This window comes from Thunnus thynnus, chromosome 6 (assembly GCF_963924715.1).
Source record: "Thunnus thynnus chromosome 6, fThuThy2.1, whole genome shotgun sequence".
In the NCBI taxonomy this organism is placed as follows: Eukaryota; Metazoa; Chordata; class Actinopteri; order Scombriformes; family Scombridae; genus Thunnus; species Thunnus thynnus.
Genome location: NC_089522.1, coordinates 25,860,113 through 25,885,724, shown reverse-complemented (window position 1 = coordinate 25,885,724; position 25,612 = coordinate 25,860,113). Strand labels below are relative to the sequence as shown.

At 40.6% G+C, this 25,612-nt stretch overlaps 2 protein-coding genes across 2 annotated transcripts; one reads left to right on the top strand and one right to left on the bottom strand.

Annotated features, from left to right (window-relative positions):
- Positions 1-7,897, bottom strand: nkain5 (sodium/potassium transporting ATPase interacting 5). The gene is made up of 7 exons (XM_067593706.1): positions 7,645-7,897; positions 6,163-6,300; positions 5,087-5,167; positions 4,007-4,204; positions 921-981; positions 598-669; positions 1-514 (listed from the first exon to the last, which is right to left on the bottom strand). Exons 1-6 carry the CDS (start codon positions 7,696-7,698, stop codon positions 614-616), a joined length of 588 nt encoding a protein of 195 aa, XP_067449807.1. The 5' UTR covers positions 7,699-7,897; the 3' UTR covers positions 1-514; positions 598-613.
- Positions 7,898-9,975: 2,078 nt separating this feature from the next.
- Positions 9,976-24,797, top strand: si:dkey-70p6.1 (uncharacterized protein LOC570575 homolog). The gene is made up of 7 exons (XM_067592987.1): positions 9,976-10,590; positions 17,928-18,152; positions 18,422-18,479; positions 18,656-18,734; positions 19,844-20,307; positions 22,628-22,765; positions 23,173-24,797. Exons 2-7 carry the CDS (start codon positions 18,019-18,021, stop codon positions 23,710-23,712), a joined length of 1,413 nt encoding a protein of 470 aa, XP_067449088.1. The 5' UTR covers positions 9,976-10,590; positions 17,928-18,018; the 3' UTR covers positions 23,713-24,797.
- The last annotated feature ends 815 nt before the right edge of the window (positions 24,798-25,612 follow it).

Genomic DNA, 25,612 nt, shown 5'->3' with positions numbered 1-25,612 from the left:
TGAGTTGTATCATAGACGTGGTTTATTTCACTTAATGAACATCGTACACGACACAAGTTGGTACGGACATTTTTTTCTAACTGAAATGACACATATGAATAATTTATGCATTTTACAAAGCATCATAAAGAAACAGAACCTTATTTACATCTTTCAAATCACACTTTTCTTTCTTTAAGACAACTGAACTTTGAGTGCTTAATATCTAGTGGTTTCTATCTCATTCACACACACACACACACACACATACACACACATACACACACAGAGGTAGCCTTACATGTAGATTTACAGCATTTAAAGCCTGAAGTAAAACACATTAAGAATAGACCTACATGTTTTATACAGTGATATAATGGACGTTCTCCTCTTCAGGTTCAGCATCTGTGACAGATGTTTTATTGACAACCAGACCAATTACACCTCGAAGGTCTTCAGAGTTGTTTTATCTTCTGCTCGGGTTCCTTCTCGGCTTCTCTCAACCACCTTCTTTATGTGGTTAATTATTTATAATCTAAACATAGAAAAATACACTGTATATGAGACGTTGAACAAATGAAATGGATTAGAATGAATGCAAATAAGAGGTAAACATACCCACAGATCTTTAACGCTAGAAGAGCAACTGAGAGGGTTTGGATGGATGATGAAATTCACCAATGAAATTAACTAAAACAAGTGAGAGAAGAACAACATAAACATAATGTCAAAAACAAAAACAACCACATAAAGAAAGTTTTAAGAGAAACAAAAGGTGATACAACACATGCAAACCTTCGGTGTTGGGGGAAACATATGATGATGGTTCTTCATCGTGGATTATTACAAAACAAATGATGTTTGTGAGATTAATGACATTTGTGGCTTTATACGCTCTCTTTTGTGTGTGTGTGAATATTATTAATCAGGAGCGTACTCACAGCTGTCTTCCTCATCTGAGGAAGTGCTGACGACGTAGCAGGCGTAAACAAACCCCAGGAGCTGTGGACATGAACACAAATGTGTTTAAAAGTGAATCACATGCAGTGAAAAGTGTGGGTTTTTTTCACATTTTCCTCATGTATATTATTGATTATGAAGCATATTTAAGTGCATAAAGATTCTCTTGACAGTGACCGCATTAAATATTTTATAGGTCTTTCATTTTGACATGCCATAGTAGGTAAAGGACACATGTAAATAATAAAATAATGACTGTCGTGGCTTATTGGGACACTTGAATAGAACGAATCCATTGGTATTTTTATTAGTAACACCTGTCTGCTGTGAAGAAGGCCGCTTGTATCTGCAGATCTGCAGGGCTCCTCAGAGAAAACTCGGTGCCTTATTAAGCAATGTCAACAAAACCAAGGAGCTGATTGTTGATTTTAGACACACACACCCCTGTCTACATCAGGGGAGCTGAGATGGAGCAGGTGAACAGTTTTCATCTCCATCCTAGTAAAAAAAAAGCTCAGAAATGACTTAAGAAAGCAAAATTCCCATCTCAAGTTCTTGTTAACTTTTACAGAGTGACAATAGAAAGCATCCTGACTGGAAACATCACAAATTAGCATGAGATGTGCAGGGAGACCCGAGACAGGAAGGTTCTGCAGCGGGTGATTAAAACCGACCAGGACATCATCGGTGCTCATCTACCGAGCATCAGTGATATCGGTGAGGTGAGGAGGCTGCACAGAGCCCAGAGGATCCTACGAGACAGTAAACACCCCGACCACAGCCTGTTCACCCTGCTGCCGTCTGGAAAAAGACACAGAAGTAATCGCTGTCGCACCACCAGACTACAGAACAGCTTCTTTCCTCAGGCTGTCAGACTCCTCGATTCATCCTCCAAAATAAGTTTTATTTTTATGACTTATTATTTATTCATTTATATCATTTCTGTTTGTGTGAGTGGCATAAAAGGATTACAAACTACATTTCATTAAACAACCTTGTGTTGTAAAATGATAATAATGAATGAATCTTGAAGTAATTGTCTATGTAATAGTGACAAATGGCAAATTCAGTTTTCAGAGAATTAGTGTTACTTGTGCAGGAAAATGTCACGTTTTAATATGACATGTACAAAAAGAGATGAACCACAGGAACAAAATCTGTTTGTTTTCCAGTAATCCAACATGTTAACTAGAATATTTAAACCCTAACTCTAAAAAAAACCTACTAAACCTGAAACAATGGTGGTGACATTTTTGTGTTGATTTCACTGAAATACAAATGTTACAAAAAAAAAAGGGCATGATACCTTTTGTAGGGTATGACAAAACAGTTTGTGGTTTTCTATAAATACGTGCAAACTGAAGGTAATGAGAAAACTACACACACGACGCAAAGTGATGCAAACTCAGTGTGTTTAGGACGATACAACAGACTCACGTCTTTGCAAAAAACAAAGCACACAGAAGCTCGTACTTATCAAAAGCAGATTCCCTCAGTATCAGATACATGTCAACAGATAACATGTAAACATAATACAGAAGCTTTAAGGATGGCTGTGAAGCTCAGTAACACACTGACTAACAGTAGATATCAGTGTGATAATGTGATGCCATTAAATGTTCTAGTTTGGGTTTTCCCAATTTACTGTTGCTGTTGCTTAGTAACAGTTCGTTCCTGTGTGCGCAGACGCACATTTGCTGATATTACAGTTTTGGGTTTTTTAATAATTGGATTTCTCTAAACTCTTCACATAGTTTTCTTTACCAACATACAGCTCAGTACAACAATTAATCTCACATCCAAAATGCATTAATGCAACTAAAACACGTGATACTCACCTCAGATTTAGCTCTGGTGTTATAACACGGACATTTGTCTCCCAGCAAGTAGTGAATTAGCTTTTATTTATTTATTTATTTTTTTATAAACCAAGATTTCATTACACTGAAAATAATTATATCTCTTTACTCTTTGTGCTATTTTACAGTACATGCTACAGAAATTTAAGAATTGTTTTTAAGCGTCTAAAAAAAAGGACATTTTTATGGTTTTGTCAGACTGTTACAAAAATGCATCATTAAGTGGCACAGATGCTGCAAACATACTTCAGTAGACTTTATTTTCCTCAACTAAAGTAACTCCAGTAATGAAATACAAAAGTGTAAATATTCACTTTGTATAAGACGGCTACACATAAAGATACACAGCAGCGCGAGTCAACACCGTCTCCTGCGTTTCACCACAAGTTCTCATCCACATTGATGTGCTTCTTATGTGATCTCTTTACTCTTCCATAGAGGTCATCAGAGGTCATCAGAGAATGAAATGAGGTGCTCAATTAATGGTTTATGTATGTTTATGTTTCTATTTCATTTAGAAGTAGAAGTTGCAGAATGTTGTGAATTTTCAGTCTAATTTGCAGTAATTTTATGTAAATTTACCTACATGAATATACATTTAACAGTTACTAAAATATATGTAAACGTGCAAATTGGACTGCAAATACATGAAATTGAAAAACATGTGGTTACTGAATGTATTTTGTGTCAAAGCAATGAAATATTATCCACAGTTTACAATACTGAGTGAACTTAGTATTGAGGAATGTGTGTAGACGTTGTAAAAAAACTGTAAAACAATATTCAATAGTAAATAAATATGCTTTCCATTTCATTTTGTTAATTTGATTACTGAAACTAAGCAGTCATGTATCGCACAAAACTGATTAGGGCTGCGACTAATGATTATTTTCATTATCCATTAATCTGACAATTATTTTCTCAATTAATCGATTAATCATTTTGTCTATAAAATGCCAGAAAGTAGAGGAAATGCCTTAAAACTACAAGAAACTTCTTCAAATATCCTGTTTTGTCCATCAACTGTCCAAAATCCAAAGATATTCAGTTTACTGTCATGTATGACATGTTTAAGATGCTGCAAAACAATTATTCGATTTTCTGTCTAATCGATTAATCGACTTGTTGTTGGAGCTCTAAAACGAATGTGATGAAGAGTTTTTTTGTGATGCCTGTTCCCAACAAAGACAGACAGAGAGGGCACTCACTGATATGAGCAGCTGGACGGTGCAGTGCAGGATTTCTATGTATTGGTATTCCAGCCAGCAGCTCAGCACGGTGGTCAGCTCCGGGTTTTGCTGTTTCTGCCATCCAGCGGAGGGAAGTCCCTCGCTCTCACAGCCCGGCCCGTTGTCCTTCCACCAGGAGCGATGTGACGACACTCCCAGGGAGAGAACATCGCTGTCCTGCAGTCGGCGACAAAACAGAGACGAGAGATGAGACGTGAAGGAAACCTTTCAGCGTTCAGCTTTTTACAAATACTGTATTTATTTCTGTGTGCAGTAGCGAGGATCAGGTGTACTGTGAACCTGATATGGTTTAGTTTGCGCCTTCCTTCCTGTCTGGGACCGAAATGATTATTTTTCATTATCGACTGAGCTATCAATTGATTTATTTGTAAGTAATATGTGTAGAAAATATCAAAAATAACGGAAAACACTCATCAGACATTATCAGACCCCAAAGATGTTTAAAAACTTCTCTTTCAGTCTAACAATCAGTGGAAAAAGCATTTAAAGTATTTATAGTATTTATAGTATTTATAGTATTTAAAGTAGTTACATTAAAGCCCAATGCCTAAAACAAAAACTGTATTTGTGGAGCTGAAACCAACAAATGTTTTGTATTCTTACTTTATAATTGACTTGAGATGTAATTCAATTTAGAAAAGGATTCATTTTCTGTAAATTAATCTAATAATAAATTCATTATTTACAGGTTTTCTCTGCTAAAACTAACACTACTACAGGTACAACTACCACCACTTCTACTACTGTACTATTACTTATTATCATTATAATTTTAATACTAACATCTACTAATACTAACATCATCATCAATAAAGAATAAGACCAATAATAAAGACCAAAAAGTGCCTATTCAGTATGTTTTCTAATGCAGACAGGGGACATAAACAGCTAATGTAACATGTAAAGAAGTTTTTATTATGTGTTTGAACGTCCTGAGAGGAGCTTGTGACACAGAGAGAGAGATGAACACTGTGTTTAGTGACTTTGTAGCTGTGTGGGTCTCTAATTATCTGACACTTACGTGACCATTAGACTTACCTTTGAAAGACCTCCCAAATCCAAGTAGAGACAGCTGACAAAGACATTCCAGCCGACCCACAACAACGTCCACAGCAGGTACTGAGAAAAACAGAAACACGACGCTATAATATATGTAATATATAATATAATATAATATATATGAAATGAAGGAAACTCACAAGATGGTCATAAAGCTGCACAGAGCTCCTCTCTTTTCATCTGTATAATCCCAAAATAAATCTGAGGCGATTAAATAGCTTCTATTGTACATATACATCCTAACCCATAATACTTATTATTTATTTATATTACTTGTTATGCATATAGTTGTATATACTATGTACAACCATTCATATACACTTTTTAGTTAGATCCACTTGCTTTAACAAACAAAATGTTTGTAACTGTTGCTTTTTTTTGCCCTATTTTGCACTTGTGCAATGACAATAAAGTTGAGTCTAAGCTAAAGAGAAAAGAAAGAAAGAAATGTATTTCTGTTACACAAAATTGTGTTAAATTTGATCTAAATGTAGCTTTTTTTCCTGTGAAATATTGGATATTATCACCACTTCAGGCCACCAAAAATCCTTCATGTGAAACAATCCGAAAAGGAAAAAAAGAAAATCACTCTTTGGTTGAACGGCTCAAAACTCGATTAAACACGAAGCCTGTGATGAGGCGTCACAAGAAGTTTGACATTTTGGAAAGTGGAGAGGAACATTTTGAAATGGAGAAGATTGATAGCACTTTCATCTGAGAGTGGTATCAATCTTCTTATCTAACTCAAATCAAATCAAATCTTTATTGTTATACAGACGGAGAACATAAATTCTTACTCTGGGCTCTATTTGCCACAGACAATTAAACAGAGTTGAGAATTAAATATAAAACCATGAAAAATAAGCACAATAATTAAGAGAAACTTTAAGCACAATATCTACAAACTTCACAAAACCTACCTCTACCTCTAAGAGACATGTATAAATTGTACAGTCTGATTGTACATTATTGTATTTGCAACTTAACATTCAGTATTTAATGCTTTAACACAAACTATTTGCAAGCTTAAAAGGAAATCAGACAGTTCCCCTCACCATGATAACGTAACACGACCTGTACTGGATGACACCAAACAGGCCGAGGATGACCATGATGACATGAAAGAAGTTGATCATGATCGGAGCCCACTGATAGCCGAGGAAGTCAAACACCTGCCTCTCCAGTGCAGTTATCTGTGGGTGAAGAAGCAGAGTTTAGACACATGTTTCATTTTTTACAGCAAAAATGAGCCAAATATTCAGTGGTTGCAGCTTCTTAAATGTGAGAAATTGAAGCTTTTCTGTGTCACATATAATAGTAAACTGAATATCTTTGGATTTTGGATTGTTGATTGGACAAAACAAGATATTTGAACATGTCTCTTTGAGCTTTTTGAGCTGCGTCAGGTGAGATGGTTTTGCTCTGGCTTGTTAGACTCTGATCTCTTGCTTGTGCATCCCACAAGGTTTATTATTTATTTCAAGATAAGTTGTCAAGGCAACTGATCCACAGGGGGACAAAGCACAGATGTGGGTTTTAGTTTTATGTCCTTTGAGGTCGGTGCCCCAGTCAGTCATGAAGGGGGGGCAGGGTGGGAACCAGAGAGGAGGAGGACAAAGTGAGTGCAGCCCTTCATTGTGGTGGTTGAAGCGGTGGGCGGTCACTGCTTTTTATAAGCACCTCTCACTATAACAAGCTAACTATAAAGATGGTTTACAAAAAAATATGTTATTTTCAATATCAATTAGTCTGCAGGTTGTTTTTTAGATTAATTGATTACTTGTTTGGTCTTTAATATGACAGAAAGTAGTAAACAATTTCCCACAGCCCATAGTGATGCCTTCAGATTGCTTGTTTTGTCTCATCAACAGTCAAAAACTCAAAGAAATTCATTTTATTAAAACAGAAGAAGAAGAAAACATGAAAATATTTGCTTTTGAGAAGCTTGAACTGGTGAATTTTGGGCATTTTTACCTTAAAAAACGACTTTAACTTAAATTAAATTAAACAATTATTAAAATGTTGCTGCTTAATGTTATTAACTCTCTCAACTAATCCATTAATCCATTAATCTAGTAACAGTTTCAGCTCTAATTTCTAGTAAGAATTTCATTTTAATTTGTAGATTTTTTTAAAAGAAAGCTCAATTAATGATGACAATGTGAACAGAAGGTCATCAAATACTACATCAAAGAACCTGATTTTTGGGGGTTTTAAACTTTTGGTGATTAAAATATTGTAGTATTTGGTCGTTTTTTAAAGTTTTAAGATTTTACATCTTTAGAGAAAAACAAAAAGTGACGCATTAAAAGCAACAACAAGGGATCTTTCTTTTATAATAAACCACAAGTCATTTCATCCCTTTGATTCACTAATAAAGTAGCTTTAAATTGTAATTTTAAGTGGTTTTCATGAGTTTTTTTTTTTTACCAAGTATCACCTCTCCAGAGGGAAAAGAAAGGTGGTGGCCTGATGTGTAAGCGGATCTGTGTTTATTATGTCGAAGCATCATGTGTGAGAGAGAAAAAACATCTTACCAACTGAAGACAACACAGGAGGATCAGCGTGCATCGTGCCGAGCAGCACCCCATGTTTTCCTCTCTGCTCCCGCTGAGTCTGATGATGTGAATAAAAGCAGTGAAGTGACTGGATTTTAAAACTGCTCAAACACAAGGGCCAACCTGCGAAGCTTTAGATCCATTGCCAGATGTGTGGGAAACGCTCAGTGCACTTTACCTCATGAGGAAAACATTGTGAGAAAACTACAGAGAAGGGGGAGGGTAGCTGTATGAGGGGCCATTAGTGCCACAAATCGCAGAGGAGAGGGAAACCCTGAAGGACAAAAATCAGCCACAGGATGCTTTTTTGATGGCACATCTGTGATGCTCAGTAATTTCACTGATATACTTGCTTTATACCAACATCTACAAATACATAATGGCTGCGACGACAGCCTCATTGTTCACATATTTGCTTGCGTACTTTGTGTATACCAGAGTTTATCCACTGGGGGGCATATTAGGGCCTTATCATCCCTGACCTGCACCAGAATATCTTTGTTGTGAACTTTCATTTTTGCACAGCATGAACAGAAACCTTGGCAACACTTGAGAAGATATTCAGATCACAGCAGAAAAAGCGTCAACAGTGATGTCGTAATGATTTCATGCTGGCTATTCTGGCATAGATAGTCACCATGGAGCAGCATGGAAACATCATGTAAATGTGGATAATTGTGGACAAACTCCACAAGTTTCTCTTCAAAAGCTTTCACTACTGTAGTGGTGATACTGGTGTGCTGCTTTCTTCACTTTTTTTTTGGTTGGGTATTTTTTATGCTGTTATTATAGCAACAGTAGAGAGATGACAGGAAACAAGGGGAGAGAGAGATGGGAGCGACATGAAACAAAGGACGGCTGCTGGAATCGGACCACAAACGTTGCAGTTATGGAATTTGTTTTAACCAGTAAGCTACTGAGGCGCACTGACCTTAAATTCTGATACTGCACCAGCCAGTGATTCTTGCAGTCATGTAGCATTAATTTCTGAAGATGTGTACCACCATCGTGAGAGAAACTTGGTAAAATCTTTGGTCATCAATCCAAAATGAAAGTCATCAACCGATGATAGATTTGGAGCTTTGGTGACCAAAGACGGCCTGAGGCAAAATTCTGCCAGTGTCATAAATTTAAGACCAAATTCTCACAATGTGACTACAAACAAACCAATCAGAGTATGACATGAAATGAGACTGGCTGGCGTTACATTTCATTAGTGTTGAATAAAGTTTTGGGGGAGGAACACTTGTTCTCCTTGATAAATCCACCGCATATAAAAACTAAATGATAGAGTTGAAAAAAACAAGACGTTTTTGTGACTTTGCTGCATTTTCAAAACATACAAGCGGATGATGTGCCTCTGATTTCATAAATGTTTTTCTATTTACATCATAATGCTGTGATTCACTGTGAATTCAACACACAATCTGACAGCTTCAAACTGATGTGACTAAGATTTTATTACACAACGTGACATACAATAAACCTACATGATCGTTGTTGTCGCTCAGTCTGAAGACGCCTTAACTCCCAGAACTATCTTGAGATTTAATTATGGAATATATTTACCACTTCCCATAAACCTGCCAAAACCTGGAACCTGTTTGTCTGGATCGGACAGTTTCTATTAAAACCCTTTAAAAGACCAACTGTGTGTCCTCTGATGCCTCTACTTCTCCCTCACTGTGGCATGAATTGATCCTCATACAGCAACACTGTCTCCTCCACCCTGATAGGTGGTTGTTCTTCCACAATGCTCTGAAGGGTCCAGTAGGTGGTAGTAGTGGTGGAGGTATAAGCTTCAAACGTGTGTGTGAGAGAGTGGCAAGGTTAAAAGATGCTACACCAAAGAAAAATACATTACTGTCCTACTTTTATTTATATTATTTTTTAGAACATTTGGACTCAAACTAGGTCAGAGATAAATAAGACAACATGTCAGAAATAATCTGCTATATACAACACCAGAGATATTTCCCAATTCAGCTGTACTTGGACTAACTTTCATTAAAAATTGATATTGTAAACATATAACAGTGGGTCATACTGGGTTATTAGTGGCTCAAACAGGAGTCATGATCTGGTTTGTGAAGCTTGTTCATCAATCAGCACGTCTAACTCTTCTTGCAGGTTTTAAGGGATCATTTAAAAAGGTCTCAGTGTCAATATAATCACATTCTGGTCTCACAAATAAGACACAATGACAACAGTTTCAACAGTTTATCTCATTCACTCGCAAGAAAACCAGCGTCTTGTGGTGTAATTTGGACTGTGAGTGTCTAAATTGCAGTACACTACAGACTCTAAATGTGCTTTATCTGCCTCTGAAATCAGCTAAAGTGTAAATGCACCTTTTTACAAGCCTGCGGGGATGTTATCAGGCACTGAGAAATCCTCCTACACGGGAATCAGTCCATTCATTTAGACGATAAAACCCGCACTTCCCAGCTCTTCCGAGGGATGACGCTAGAATCAAAAGACAAAAATCATATTTGGGGGGTCTCCAGCTCTGCCTGTGTCACATGGAAGCACAGTAGCTGAGCCGAGGGGATGCGAGTAGAGATGGAGGGGGCTTGAGGGACTGTGGAGGAGAACCTGGCACTTGGAGATAATATTGGAGATACAACAGCGGCGGCGGCGGCGGAGGCAGCGGCAGTAGGAAAAGGCTTGTTGTTAAGACACTTCCCAGCCTTTCCCTTCTGGCTGGGGAGCAAGAGGAGCGCGGACAGGGGCGCACAAGGGGGTCAGCGGGCGCCAGAGGATGCCACATGCAATATGCTGCATTCCCGTTTTCTGGAGCCCCAAGAAAGCCAAGTTATCGCCTGTGATTGATTATGCTCGCGGGGAGCGCCTGGTCCGAGTGGAAGCAGAAACTGAAGGAAGCGACCAGGGTTGACGCTGCGCCTCCCAAAATCTGTGAGCTGAGTGAGTACAGGGATGCTATAGCGCAATGCTCTGTGCCCGTGGCTATGTGACAGGCTGGAGGGAGGCAGGGAAGGAGAGGGGGTGGGTGGGTGTAGGGGGGGGAGTGTGGGTCATTCATATGTGCCTATAGATTCATCTTGATAAGTTGCACACGCAGTTGGCACCCAGTATCCTTTTATTCATGCAGGAAACACAAGCCTATACCGCTTTGCCTGTTTTTTTCCCCCCTTTGTGTTCGCGCTTGCCTTCTCTCCTCCATTTCCACTGGTCATACATACATTTAACACACAGACACGTGTGCAGCCACCTCAACCTTACTGCATTGCTTCTTTTTTTATTGTGATTTTAAGCCCGAAATGAACGGTATTCATCAGAGAACTTCATTGTGATTTGACGTGAGGAAGGCGCAGGAGCCCTCCAATCACGCGTTTTCATGCGTAATATTCACTGCCGACACTGTGAAGCATACAGATAATTAACGTTAGACCTTCCGTTAACATTTGCAGCCCCCACCTTCCTCCCCTCCCCTCATAAATAGGGGAGGGGGGGTGGTGTGGGGAAGAGAGGGGGGTGGAGGGGGTGAGGGGAGGGGAGGGGGGGGGGCTTTGTCGTGTAAGTTGCCAGCTGACCTCAGGGACACAACATCCTTTACCATCCTCACTTTGATCTGGAAATGAATCGGAAACGCTTTGATGATTAGAGGAGAAGAAAAAGGAGGAGGGAGGATACAAAAAAAATCTCTCTCTACAGGCTTAATGAAACAAAACCATGATAAAAAAAAAAAAAAAAAAAAAGCACGCTGCATCAGCCTGAAATTTTTTTCCTTTTCTGTGACCACAACGCCTATAGCCTCCACCTGCGCGGGCATTCCCCCCCCCTTTAAAAATTCCCGTTCACACCCTGGTTTTCGGTCTCATTCGGCATCAGTGTGTGTGTGTGTGTGTGTGTGAGAGAGAGAGAGAGAGAGAGAGAGTCGTGGTTTGTAACCTGTTGTCACCAGCATCACTGCAGTTTGAGGTGTCAGAGCCCAGAGCCTGCAAACCCGAACCGTCACCCAGTATGTGTGTGTGTGTGTGTGTGTGTGTGTGTGTGTGTGTGTGTGTGTGTGTGATTGATGCCTGATGAGTGGGTGCCATCATGAGCCACATATACATGGAGGATTTCTTTATTATTTTTTTCCAAGAGGACAGAATAGACCCACAGTATAAAAAAAAAAAAAACATGCTGCTGCTGATTCCTCTTTAACCTCCAGCATCTGTATTGTTGCTGTTTCAAGGTCCCTCACTCTGCCACAGCTGCCGGAAAGGATGTGATTACTTGAAATTATTGTTATTTTAATTCTTTTTTTTTTTTTTTTGGTAGATAAATAATGTCAGACGGTGTTTGTGTCAGAGGCAGCGTTGCACGGATAAAGACAGAGCCTCTTCCACACACACACACACAAGGCTTTCTTCCTCACAGGGGCATGGTTAATCGTTGTTGCAAGCAAACATTTGACCTAATTCACATTCTCACACAATAGCAGCCTCCTCTCTCTCCCCCCCTCATCTCTCTCTCCCTCTCTCTCTCTCACTCTCTCTCTCTCCAACACACACACACACACATTGCTGTTATTTGTGTCACACAGAGGGTGAGGTTTTTTTGCTCCACATGAACTCCCAGGTGGTTTATCAAAACCTGAGCAGATTGGCAGAGAGGCCGCTGCTGGCTGACTGGCTGGCTGACTGGCTGGCTGGGCTTGTCGAAAAGGAGCTCCAGTATTATTAATAATAATGAACACACACACACACACACATGTAAATGCAGGGCATGTTCCTGGAAAATAAACCCCTACTAGTGTTGATTGTGAGGGCTAAATGTTGTTCTTATACTCCATTTTTATGCAGATTACACCGTAATTCCTTGTTGACTTTGTGGCCTCGTCAGGTGCTGTAAGAGCAGGAAACATGTAGCTCTTCTTTACGGTTTGAATGTGAGGATTTGTTTTGTGTTAAAAAAAAATTATATATATATTATTAGTTAAGTTTTGCACGTAAAATATGATCTGAAATGTGTCTCCCTTCCTTTAAAGGCGTTAAATTAATGAGTCAACAGGTGATCTGCTGCTGTCATTCTTTAAGTCGTCCGCTCATTCATTCATTCATTCACCCACCTGTTCCCAACATAGACATCACTCTGATACAAGAGGAGAGCAAATATACAAGGATTAAAGGGAAATTTGTAATTTTTTTATATGTAACAAAAGCTCAAAGGTCCACTTACTAGCCTTTGGAGCTTTCAGCCTCACCTTACAGTCTTCATTTGCTCATATTTTGTCACATATACTGTTTCCAAATGTCAAGAATGCACTTTGTAGTTTCATTTACCAAAAAAAAAAAATTGCATTTGAGGCAGTAAAGAAATCAGATATTAATGATCGGTGATGCTCCAGTTTCCTTTATGGCCCCTCCTGGTCTGTGATATACGGTCAGAGCAACACCTGGCAAATCTGCACCTGCAGGTATTTCTAGGGAGTGCTGGTAGTTTCTAACGAACAGGCAGAGAGGGGAGGGGTTGGGTGGTGGTGGTGGTGGTGGTGGTGGTGGGGGGGTGGTGGGGGGGTGGGGGGTCTCTCTGTGGCCGAGGGAGAAGGGGGCTTTGTTTAGCAGAAAAGCAGCCGGTGGAGGGCCATTTCTTGCTCTGCTCTGAACGCTACGTCCAATTGGTTGGCTCAGACGAGGCAGCTCGAGGGCCAGAGATTACACTGCAGTGCTGAGGCGTCACTCTGGCTGAAACACCGCAGGCGGAGGCAGGGGGATAGAGGCAGAGAAGAATGGGTGGGGAGGTGTGGACACGCCGAGCGAGGAAGGGAGAAGGGAGGCCGGGAAAACCTCGTAGGGGAAATATGACAGCCTCTTCTCATCATCTGCTTTCAGCGTCTTCAAACACCTGCCACAGGACTCCCACGCATGTCCTCCTCCCCTCCTCTCTCTCTCTCTATCTCTTTCCCTCTCTTTTCTTTTCCTCCACACCTACACCTCTCCTCTTTCTTCTCTCTCATTACCCCCCCCCCCCTCCAATCTCTTCTCCTCGGCTCTGTTGTCAAATCAGAATAGATATAATTGCACTGACACTGCTGCAACTGTGAATTAAATGATCATTGCCTCGTAGGTGCGTACGGCTCTTCATATCCAATATCACATTCCAGACTACTCATGAAGTGCTCTGGTGAAGATGAAGCACCGGAGGATGAATCAGTCGCGTTAAAAGCAGGTCACAGTTTGTCACATCCTCGACATGTTGTTAAAATACACAAAATAGTTTTGATTGACGTGCTGAGCAAACGTGTTCGCTGCTGCAGTCACACAAGCTGGAAGAAGTAATCCACAGTTGGAAATATGACCAATTGATAGATTAATATTAATCAATGTGGGGTTAATTTAGATTAGGAAACAAAGCAGTTGTTGTCTGGTCAGGACGCTGTGAACATACAAAGAAAACTAGAGGCAGCATGAAAAGAATCACCAAGTCATCTGTGTATAAAATTTGGTGCAAATTGGATTTCATGCTGGGAACAGTCGGGTTCATGGTTGGAGCTTCAAAAAGAGAAATGTCTGCAAAACTTGTACAGTTCAGAGCCTGATAAACATCTGTCAGACCTTTACTCTGTTGGATTAAACGGAAAGATCAGATACTGTACCTGTGAAAATCAGCTCAATTATAAAAGAGGAAATATTCAAGAAGAAAAGAAAATAGCAGAGAAAAAGACACGTCGATAAACTACAACATGAAAAGTGATATTTTGGCTTTAACAGACCTCGTCCTCTACTCAGTCGTATCATTTTTAAATAAACTAACCTTGTTCATTGTTCAGTAGAGGAGCTCCAACGATTAGTTGATTCAACAGAAAATTACATTTTGATAGTTGATTAATCATTTAAAGGATAAGTTCACAATTTTTCATAAAATGTTTTGTAAAACAGTCATCAGTTGTTCTTGCTGTAATCATTCCTCCTGTTCATACTGACCATTAGAAGATCCCTTCATAATGTACTTATAATGTAAGTGATGCAGTCCTCCCTCCACACAAAAATGTATTTAAAAGTTTACTTGAAGTTAATATGAAGCTTCAGCCGTACTTGAGTAGATATCTTTCAATGTTACAGTCTTTTTAGTGACAAATTCCTTCTTTTTGTCACTATACTTCCACTGCAGCTGAACAGGAAAAACTAACTACGACTGCTAAAGGTTCATATTATCTTCAGCAAGAAAAAACCTGTTTCAATGTTCATATGAACACCTGAATGTTGTTTTAAGACAGACTTGGAAAATTGAGAACATATCCTTTGAGTTAGTTTTCAAGCAAAAATGCCAAACATCTGTTGGTTGGTCTAAACGTTTTAGTAAATCGAGTATCTTTTGGTTTTAGACTGTTGGTCTGATAACTTAACATTGGGCTGTAGGAAATTGTAATGGGCATGTTTCTGATGTTTTATAGACCAAGTGATGAATCGCTTAATTGATAATGAAAATAATCATTAATTGTGCAACAATGGAGACATCACGTTCTTGTTCCTTACTGATCTGATTTGGTTTCCTGTGCTGATGCTTCACAGTGAAAGATTTCTACTGGAGCTCCTTTGGCTAAAACTCAACTCCCTGTGAGTCTCTAAAGCTTTGTGTGAAATTATGCTCAGGATGACTTTAACTACAACACTTTATAACCCTTTCATACTCTATAGTCAAACTTTGGTTTAGTCAGACATGATGCATGACACATTTGGAGGTGATGGGATCAAAGGTGTTGGACGGGGAGGCCCAGACTTATTGGTTTGGTGCCCCTTAAAATAAAGCAATGTCTACCTGCGACCCTTCACCTTTGTTTGCATGTGTCTTCAGTTCAAATGAACTATTTTTTCTTGTTTTATTTGAGTAATTTAGGTGAATTTACCCAGCAATCCACAAAAGATTAGCCAGAAAAGTAAAGAAAAAATCATAATTGATTTGATTTTTAAAAAAAATGTTTTTCCAGTCTGTTAATCATCTCACCACCCTCGGATTTATTTTGCAACACTTTGAGGAGGTCCCGACCCCCCTCCACTGGTGTAGGAAATATATTTAAATGTCAGTTTTAGAAAATTCAAAATGTGGGAAAAATAGTTGCCACATTTGGTCAGATGTGTGCCAGATTCACCATGTTCAATCTGTTCATATGCAGACAAGTCTTGGTGAGATTTGACGTTGGTCTCTGTTTTGAATAATCACTGACGTTCAGACTCCAGAGAGTCTTTTATGTTAAGATCAACGTGGTCCCTCTTGGGTTAACAGAATAGACTAGATAGCAAAAGTTGGTTTTGCATAATTTGCAAATTTCAACCAAATTTATCCAGGTGGGAACAGGTGTGGCCTCTGATAGGAGAGCCAGCTGGACACTGGAATATATGGATAAAACAGGAGTGTGTGCTACAGCGCAGCTGATTAGCATAAGTATTTTATAATTTCAGTCGTTTAAATCAAATATTAAATCATTATCAGGCGAAAACCCAGTTAAACCAAATTACAAGTTCCTGAACTGATGATTTTAGTAAAGAAGAAGAGGGAACAGTGAAGAAGAGCTTATGCTGCTTGAATCCTAATCACTCCTCACTAACATTACAAATAATACAAAGCTAAAGCTAAACTATTTGAACTGCTTCAGCTATGTAAGAACATATTAATACTGTGTTTCAGCCACAGCAGAATGGACCAGACTGACATGTTGTCCTCAGAAAAGCCCAACAGTCATGTGATGGTCTCTCCTAAAAACACGGCAACAGTCTTGAGGCTTCGGCTAACTTTCAGAGAAGAGACACGTTGTTCACCAGACTACAGACAAACTGTTAAAGTAATTTGGACTGTGAAGATTACATTTTGTCTGGAAGGGAAGCATCTATGTGGAATCCAATACTAAAGCACGTCGTTTGAAGTGTCAGATTTGATCATGAGCGGGCATGATGCAGATACAAAGACTTTGTCTAAAAGGAGGAGATCACTAGCCGGGTTTTCACATATGAAAACGGCTAAGAGAGTTTTGTTTGGAAGAACATCTGTGGTTTTAAACTGAATAAATAGATGACAGACATAAGCATTATGTCCCAAAACTTCAGTGCAACTAGACTTTGGACAAAACCAGGCAGTATGTTTCCTGCAGTCTTGTTTTGCTGATGGACAGGCGACAACGCAGCCAATAAACACACATGAAAACACTCTGTCACAGCAGACAGATGGCATGATTTGACAGAGATTACAATGGGTTTGTTTGTTTCGCCTTTTTGTTATAGCTCCGTGTTTTTATTGTTTATTTGAAACATATTACACTGCCAAATGTGAAATTGTCTGGCAAGCAGCGACGAGTAGAGAGGAGGCAAGAAAGATGTTTCTGTCTGCTCCCTCTGCTTTCATCTCGGCTCCTTCAGTGTTTCAGGTTACTCTGCCTGCTGGCATGTTCAGATGTGCTGTGACTCATTGTACCTTTTTTTTTTTGTAGTTTTTTTTTCTGTTGGATTGGTTAAAACCATTGGGAAATCCTATGTTCCTGGATGCATCATAGGAGCTACCTTACAAATTGATTTGCACTGTATTCTTGTGAAACTAGAGGTGCAACAATTAATCTGCAGCTATTTTGATAACTGAATAATCTTTTTAGTCATTTTTTTAAGCAGCAGGTTGCAGCTTCTCAGATGTGATGATTGAAAGCTTTTCTGTGTGATGCATGATGGTAAACTAAGTATCTTTAGATGTTGGACTGTTGATCAGATAAAACAAGATATTTGAAGATGACACCATGAGCTCTAAGAAACTATAACAGGCATTTTTCACTATTTTGTGACAATTTATAAACAAAACAACTAATCGGTTAATTGAGAAAATCATCCGCAGATTAATTGATAGCTGAAAAGCAGCCGATGGAGGGTCATTTAAACTAATGGTTAGTTGCAGTTCTACAGGAAACTATGTTTTTTCTGGTTTATGTCAGTTTTATAAAGCAGTTGTTACAGTTGTTAACTTGTTGTGTTGCTGTAGTGACAAGCTCACCATCATGCTACGTAGTGGTGAGCAGGTATGATGTCTATATAAGTGTGACACAGAAAGCTCAGTTATCCCAAACAAGGTAACAGCAGCACATGCCGCAGGCGTAATGTCAGTTCACTTCACTGCCTCATCGCTGGCAGGAAATCTCACTTTTCCTCTTTTCAAACTGCTGCTTTCCCACCGTGAATATTTTACTTCTGGTTCCGCTGCTTTGTTAACCTACATGATGTTTTGTAAAGGTTAGATAATTTTGTAATTAAGTACCACTCTGTGCCTTCTCACTGCAGATCCCAGTGAGACTGTGGCACTTCCCTGCGTGCATGAGTGTAAGGGTGAGAGTGTGAGTGTGTGAGAGCAAGTGAGCGCCAGCGCTCCCACATGGCCTCCATGCAGGACGGGCTGAACTTCACGGCTCCTCCCTACGGCAAGGTCCTGCTGCTGGGTGCTATCGCTGCTGCCTCAGCCTTTGTTGTTACGATCCTCATCGTGGTGCTCTGCGTGGGCTGCCAGAGGTGAGAGCATGCACGCGTACACGTATGACCACACACAAATACACACACACGTGGATGTAAGCATGTGTTGATAAGGATGCTCGTTTGCAAATGCAAAGACAAGCAAATGTCTCCCTTTAGACACATGTGCACAGTCATAAGATGACTCAGACTCATATGGACAATGACTCAGGCACAAACTCTGCACACACACACACACACACACACACAGAAGTGCATCACTGTAGTAAGTGTCAACCTGTATGACTGAGAGGTTGTGTTTACCACAGGAAGGGAAAGACACACAATGTTCCCGGCGAGGGTGGAAAACACCGTCTCATGGACATGGTAGGTATCAGGCAACACACTCCTCGTTGTTTTGTTTGTATTGCAGCAGAGGTAGCTGAAGCAACTCAATTCAACAGGGAACAATATCATTCAGAGGGCACCTCTTCAGTCTTAATTAGTGTTTGTGTGTGTGTGTGTGTGTGTGTGTGCGTGCGTGCGTGCGTGTGTGTTTTCAGGGTATACTCAGGCAGTCGAAGCTGCGGTCCATCAGTAAATCAGACACTGAGATGAACAAGATGAACTGCAATGGCAAAAGTGAGTTCATCTTTCACATACAAATCCTGACCTGTGCGCTCTATGAACTGCACCTCGCTGTTGGAACCTCGCTGAAAACCTTATAACTTCCAAACGTCAACTTTTCGGGGACTGAACAGCCTGGTCTCGTTTTAGCTGCATGACAAAGCATTTTTGGCATCATCTAAAGGGGAGAATGTTGAGGGAAATTTTCTGAGCCGTAGGGGGTGATATTTTTTGCCAGTCACATGAGGAGATTGTTATCTTGAAAGTGTTAAAATCACCAAAATTAGAGATACTAGTTTTCACCGAACACCAACAATATAGTCCATGAAAAAATGGCGAAAATGGAAAATCAATCGCAGAATTTGGCAGCAGATTAATAGCATGACAAGTAAAGACAAATGAGGATAGCATGTAGCATGTTCTGATTTAGCTTCACCCTCATTAATTATTGCCAGACAACATAACTAACCCCAAATACTGTAACTGAACGTTTAGTAAAACATTCACATAGATTGTTGCTTAAAGACGCTTCCCGCCTCACACTTTTTCTCCAGGTTTTCCAGTATTTGATCCGGCCCTATATTCATGAAAAACCTTTCCGTATCAAGATTTTAGAGGAGAAATTCACCCTAAAACAGAATTCACATGACATTTACAACTCAGCCTTGATTTATAAACATGCATCTCTCCCTAAAAGACAGAAATCGGAGTGCCAAGACAAATCCTGGAGCTGATATCACTGACAGTCAACAGGGAACTGCGTTTGTGGGCAGTGTGACAGTAGCCTGAGAGGGTTTGAAGAAATATAAGCATATGTCCTGATTCATACTTGTCTTGCTTCCACTGCAGTGGATGGAAGCCAATTTGGAGGCATATTCTCAAACATCTACGTCAGTTCCCAGTTCACTGTCAGCTCCAAGATTTTCTCTTTATAGTGAGAAATTCTTGGTCGCAAACGTTTGTTGAATGATAAAAGAAGAGGATGTGAATTCTGCTTTATGGTGGACGTAGAAGTAGCAGCTTGTTTGTGCCTTTCAGAGGCGTCTAAAGACAAATGTCCAGCCGGCATGGACCTTTCTGCTGCCGCTCAAGCAGTCGGTTTAACTCTGACCTTCGTTCTCAAGGCAGGCAGCTTCCCCAGATTCCCTCTGGGACTGGAGAGGACGGAGAGCACACTTACTCTGAAGTGGGGCGACGCTCTTCCACCTCACGTACTGACGATGCCCTCTACGCCATGGTAGGCAGGGCCGGGCAGACGGACACCCCGGCCCCTCCGGCCGTCCCCGCCAACACCCCGGCTCCACCAGACCCAGACGGGGATGTGGAAGGAGGGCTGCCCGAACCCGAGGCCCAGGTCATGTCTCCGCCACACCCTCCGGAGACGGCTGAGTACGCTTGTGTCAGGAAGCTGAGGAAGGCCGACAAGGCGCCCCAAAAGAGGGACAGCGGGACGGATATGGGAGAGCCGCCGGCGCCACCGCCACGACACGCCCCGCCGTCACACCCCGCCCCTCCACCGCCACACCCTCACAGCACAAAGCTGCCCCGTAGAAACATGGAGGCCTTCAACGTCCCCTCATTCCCAAAGGTTAGTAGAGTTAAATGTTTCGCATACAGAGGATCACATGGTGGAAAGGAATAGTTTGACATAATAAATATATTTTTATTCGCTTTTTTGCCAACTTGACATTCTTACACTTCAGTTTTTGTTCAGATTAAACAAACATGTTCTTTAGTTATCTTTAGAGGTGTCGGTAGGCTGATTATCTAACCTTTGGACAGACCAGGCTAGCTGTTTCCCCCTGTTTCCAGTCTTTATGCTAAGCTAAGCTAACAGTCTCTTGGCTGCAGCTTCATATTTAGCGTACAGACGTGAGAGTGGATCATCTCATCTAACTCTCAGCAAGACGGCGAATAAGTGTATTTCCATAAATGTCAAACTATTCCTTTAAAACAGTTCAACAGCTCTTGTGTAGAGTGAATTTGGTTTTAACTTAATGTTTAGGTTCTTTGTGACCATTAGAAGAGGGAATTTCAGGGAAGATTAGATTTTTAGTTTAGATCTTAGAAGGTATGTATTCATGTTTTTTGTACTGATTTGATACATTTACAGTCCAAAACATGTAATATTTAACATGTAACCAATAATATGAAATGATTCCCACATAAATAAAACATAAAAACACTGTTTTGGAAATGAGGTAAATGTTTTTCACATATTGTATTGTTGGTGACCTTAATGTTGCAGAAAAAAAAAGATGATTTGGAATAATCCTGGACAGCAACACCTGAGTAGTCAGTTAAAAAAAAAAACATAAGGAAGAGAAGACTGGAGGGGGGGAGAGGAAGTTTAAAGCTTGTTTGGGTCGGTGTTGGTCCTCCAGAGGTCTGACTCGAGCAGCATAAGATCATAAACAGTCGATAAAGATTGAGTTGATGTTTTGTGTACTGGCCTTACTGGGAGAGTTTTTTTTTAAAAGATGTTTCAGTGCGAGAGTTTAGTTGATCCATCAGGCCTCCCTAAGATCTCTATTCAGAGTGTCAGATTCAGATTTCTGTTACTGGCTGTGTTAACATGTATAACAAATTCTGTAGTTAGCGTATTAATATTTAGTTTGTTGTCCAGGTACAGGGAGCAGGATGTGGAGAGTATTTCTGTCATATTTCCTGTTGATGCTGCGGTTGTAAATGTGCCAGTGTTGCAGTTTTTCCTGCGCTCGGCTACATCACGCATGGTGTTGTGATATTTTTGCACTTCTGTAGATATTTCTTTGAAGTCCAGGCAGTCAGCGGTGTTTATATGTCCAAGAGTTCTTGGCGATGGTGGGGTATTTCTGCTCTCAACAGTGTCACCTCCTCCATATATCCGCAGCAGCAGGACTGTCTAGTTATTACTGTGGATATAAGGCTACGTGATCCCCTCCAGGTGACAGTGGGAGACCATTTGTTGCCCTGTGTGAGGTCAGTGAGGTCGCGCTATCTGCTGTGACCTGAGCTCGGTAACATGCACAGTTCACAGGCTTACATGTGTACGCAGTCTGTTCACAGGGCTGATCACCACTGACTTTCCTGTGGATGACGCAACATGTTGAAATTGAGTCATCCAGAATATAAGCACATGGTGCCTCATGTTACAAGCTCCACCTTCCAGGGAAAATCTATTCAATACTGCATGAAATCCATAAAGTACATTTCGAGTGTCAGCTTTGCGGTTCAACACGTTTAAAGGACGGGTTCGCAATTTTTCAAGTCTGTCTTAAAACAACAGTCTGGTGTCCATATGAACCCTTCAAATGTGCTTTCAATGTAAGTGATGGGGGCCAAAATCCACAGTGTGTCTACACAGTCATTTTGTGCAAAAGTGCATTTAAAATTAATCTGAAGCTTATATGAGGCTTCAACAGTCTGAGTTAGTCATATCAAGTGGATATCTGCCACATTTACAGTCTTTTTAGCATCAAAGTCCCTCTTTGTGTTTCCTTGTTGAGCTGCAGTGGAAGAACAAAAAGAGAGACTTTGGTACTAAAAAGAATGTAATGTTGGCAGATATCTATTTGATTTGACTCATTTGGACGGCTGAAGCTTCATATTAGCTTCAAATAAACCTTTATATACATTTTTGCACAGGAGGACTGTGGATTTTGATCCCCATCACTTACATTTAAGTGCATTATGAAGGGATCTTCTAATGGTCAGTATGAACAGGAGGAATGATTACAGCAAGAAAAACCTGTTTCAATATTCATTTGGGCTCCTGATTATTGTTTTAAGACAGACTTGAAAAATTGTGAACCCGTCCTTTAAAGTGGATCATTTGTCACTCATTTATCAGCTGAACATCAGAGTACATGCATGGACATGTGACCATTCAGTTCTGCCCCAAATGTGATTTGTTGCTCTGTTGACAGGAAGTGATGTTTATGGGCAACGGAGAGCAGTACATCTGGAAGCCTCCAGAGGATGAAGAAATCGTCATGCTCCAGAATAAAGCCCTGGGCCCGTTGGCTGCTCACACAGTGGAGAACATACAACCGTCTGCTGCTGTGGTGTGACACTTCAATATGTGCATCAACCTGGTTTATTTGTTAAATTACTTTGTTAAAATTGAAAATATGAAGCTACAGACAGCAGCTGGTTAGCCTACCAACACCTGTAAAGCTCACTAATTAACACATTATATCTTGTTTGTTTAATCCATTAAAAAGGTGTAAAAACGACGACGACAATCTATTGATAACTATCCTTATGAGAGAGCCAGACTAGCTGTTTTCCCTGTTTGTATGCTAAGCTAAGCTAAGCTGCTGCTGGTTTTAGCCTCATATCAGAGAGTGGTATCAATCTTTTCATCTATCTCTCAGCAAGAAAGCAAATAAGTGCTTTTCCCAAAATGTCAAACTATTCCTTTAAAGTATTTAAAATCCATAATCTCAGTGATGATGTCATTGGGTTGCAGGTGGCTGAGATGTACTCAAAGGTGTGTAAACCAGGAAAGAAGAAGAGAGCTGTGCCGGGATCTCCCCCAGCCAATCCTGGCTTCCGGACCTTGGGTCGTGGTGACCGGGACCGAGACCGGGATGGGGGATTTAGTGTAGTGGTCAAACCCCAGACCTGGGCCCCTCAGGAGGGCAAAGCAATTGGAGGGTCCCTTGACGACCACTGCTATGAGTCCTTCGGGACAGAGGAGTGCGATCTGGCCTATGAGAACATGGAAGGTGGAGGCGCCTGGAAGCGAGAGAGGCCCCCCAACACGTGTGCCACCCTGCGGCCGAGGAGGAAGAAAGGCCAGCAGCCCTTGCAGCAGCAGCAGCCCCCTCCGCCGCCGCCGACGCAGCAAACCCCCAAGTTACAGCACCTGCCTGCCAAAGCCCTGCTGCTACCGGGGGAGAACCTGTACGAGAGCATCGGCGACCTGAAGCAGGGCTCCGCCACCTCCAGCACCACCACCATCTTCACTTTCAACGATGGCATGGAGATGTATGTAACAGGGCTCTGAGGCGGCTGCTGCACTGTGACCCCTACCCTTCCAACACAAGGAGCTGAGCTAACACCACAAGGAGTGACGGCTGAGCCCCTGTCATGCTCACCCACACATACTGTTTACATTCAAGTCATGCCTTTCACAGGCTCCAGAGGCCTTGGGGCAATAATGCTGATCTGTTATGACCTGGGCTGAATACAAAGTCCAATCTATAAACCTTATAAGGAATCCAAAGGTAGTGAATAATAAATGAGCACAAGACCATTGCAGAGCAATCTGTAGGTAACAGTAGCACTATTTTACTGATACATATGTGCAAAGCACAATAAAGTGATGAGTTCTTCCTCAATTCTAGCGGGTAAAAGTAGTCGTTTATCTGGTCCGAGCAGGACTCTTATTTGGGGAAAAGGCACAGCATTGTGTGAAATCTTTTGGTAGCACTTAGTCTGTCGTGAACAGGCCTTCCCTGTAGTTGGTCAAGATGTGATTCAGGACGGAATTTAAATGATATAAAGGAATGAATTACTAATCAAAATACTTGAAAGCTCAGGGACCAAGAGAAAAAAATTATGAGAGTATTATAACAAAATTGCACACATTTTGCATTCCTCCTAAAAGCTTCGACTAATTTAGACCATTTCCATTTAAAAACTGACCAGATACTTCCCTCCGTCATGTTTTGTTTCATCTTACATGGACTGAACACTGTCTCCACTGCCGTCTGTAAATGAAGTGTTTTACTTTGTTGATCCTGTTTCTGCACTTTGCCTGCTACAAGTTGCATGCTAAAAATGTGAAAAAAAAAACACAAAAAATCAAGCACTGTCATGTGGTACCTATATGAATGTTTTTTTTTTATTTTCTATTGTTGTTGGTTGTTTTTTTTTTTGTTTTTTTTAGTGTGTTGCTTTATTTCTCTGTAGAGCATAATGCCAGTTAGATTAAGGATGTCTTTGGCTCAGTGGGACTCTGTGCTGCAGGGAGGAGAGTTAATTTTCTCTCCTCCGACGTCTGCAACGCACACACAGTACAGATGAAACAAGACTAAAGAGAACTGCCCGAGTCCTAAAGGTGGAGACAGTCCACTCAACCCACCCCTTCCCCCCCCCGCCCCCCCCACACCACCCACCCACCCACTCCCTTCCCTCTGCTCAGTCCTCACTCACATCTGTGGACCGTTCATCCACATAGTCCCTGCCTTGTGGTCATATGAATCTGCTTGGGTTTCACTATAGTGCAGCTCGGAAAGCTACAGTAGAACTGATGTGTATTAGCAAACGTCATGTCTCATCATCAATCCATCGACGGACATTCTCTCTCCTCCTCTCTCTGTTATCAGTGTTAAAATATTGCAGAAATGACAAAAATGTGAAGCAAATGATTTGCTAAGCAAGCAGAGCATCACCCTGAGGATCTCACACACACATACACATACACACACACACACAAAATTACGTCCAAATCCTGGATGATGATGATTTCATTTGACCAAATATCCCCAGCAAACAATGTGATTATACTGTATGTTGATGCAATGTGTATGTACATTACAAAAGAGAAAGAATAATAAATATATCATCAGTGTCAAGAAATCTATCTTTTTCTATTATGTTTAATTGTGTTATGGAATGACTTATCTTGTGACACAAACTGCAAAACAGCTGCAATGTAAATTTCAGTGTATTCTGTTTGTTGTTTTTGAAGCCATGAAGCTACGGTGTGTTCTTGGAAAGCCCAGCTAAGTTAAATGTGGCAGCTAATGTTGTGTGTTTGCTATTCAGACTACAGGGTCTTGTACTCAAAAGCGTGTAATTAAGTGCTAAGTGCAAAAGATTGTAATGTTTTATATCAAGATTACTATTCATGAAATGTCAGTCAAGTTTATACTTTTGTAATAAAGTGGCACTTTAAAAAA

Excerpts from the sequence above, each read along its gene's own strand:
- nkain5 (XM_067593706.1), bottom strand. The coding sequence starts at position 7,698 with ATGGGGTGCTGCTCGGCACGATGCACGCTGATCCTCCTGTGTTGTCTT. Across the intron at positions 4,205-5,086 it reads ATTTGGGAGGTCTTTCAAAG|GACAGCGATGTTCTCTCCCT; the intron begins GTAAGTCTAATG and ends CGCCGACTGCAG. Across the intron at positions 982-4,006 it reads CCGTCCAGCTGCTCATATCA|CTCCTGGGGTTTGTTTACGC; the intron begins GTGAGTGCCCTC and ends TCATGTCCACAG.
- si:dkey-70p6.1 (XM_067592987.1), top strand. The coding sequence starts at position 18,019 with ATGGCCTCCATGCAGGACGGGCTGAACTTCACGGCTCCTCCCTACGGC. Across the intron at positions 18,480-18,655 it reads AACACCGTCTCATGGACATG|GGTATACTCAGGCAGTCGAA; the intron begins GTAGGTATCAGG and ends GTGTGTTTTCAG. Across the intron at positions 22,766-23,172 it reads TACAACCGTCTGCTGCTGTG|GTGGCTGAGATGTACTCAAA; the intron begins GTGTGACACTTC and ends ATTGGGTTGCAG.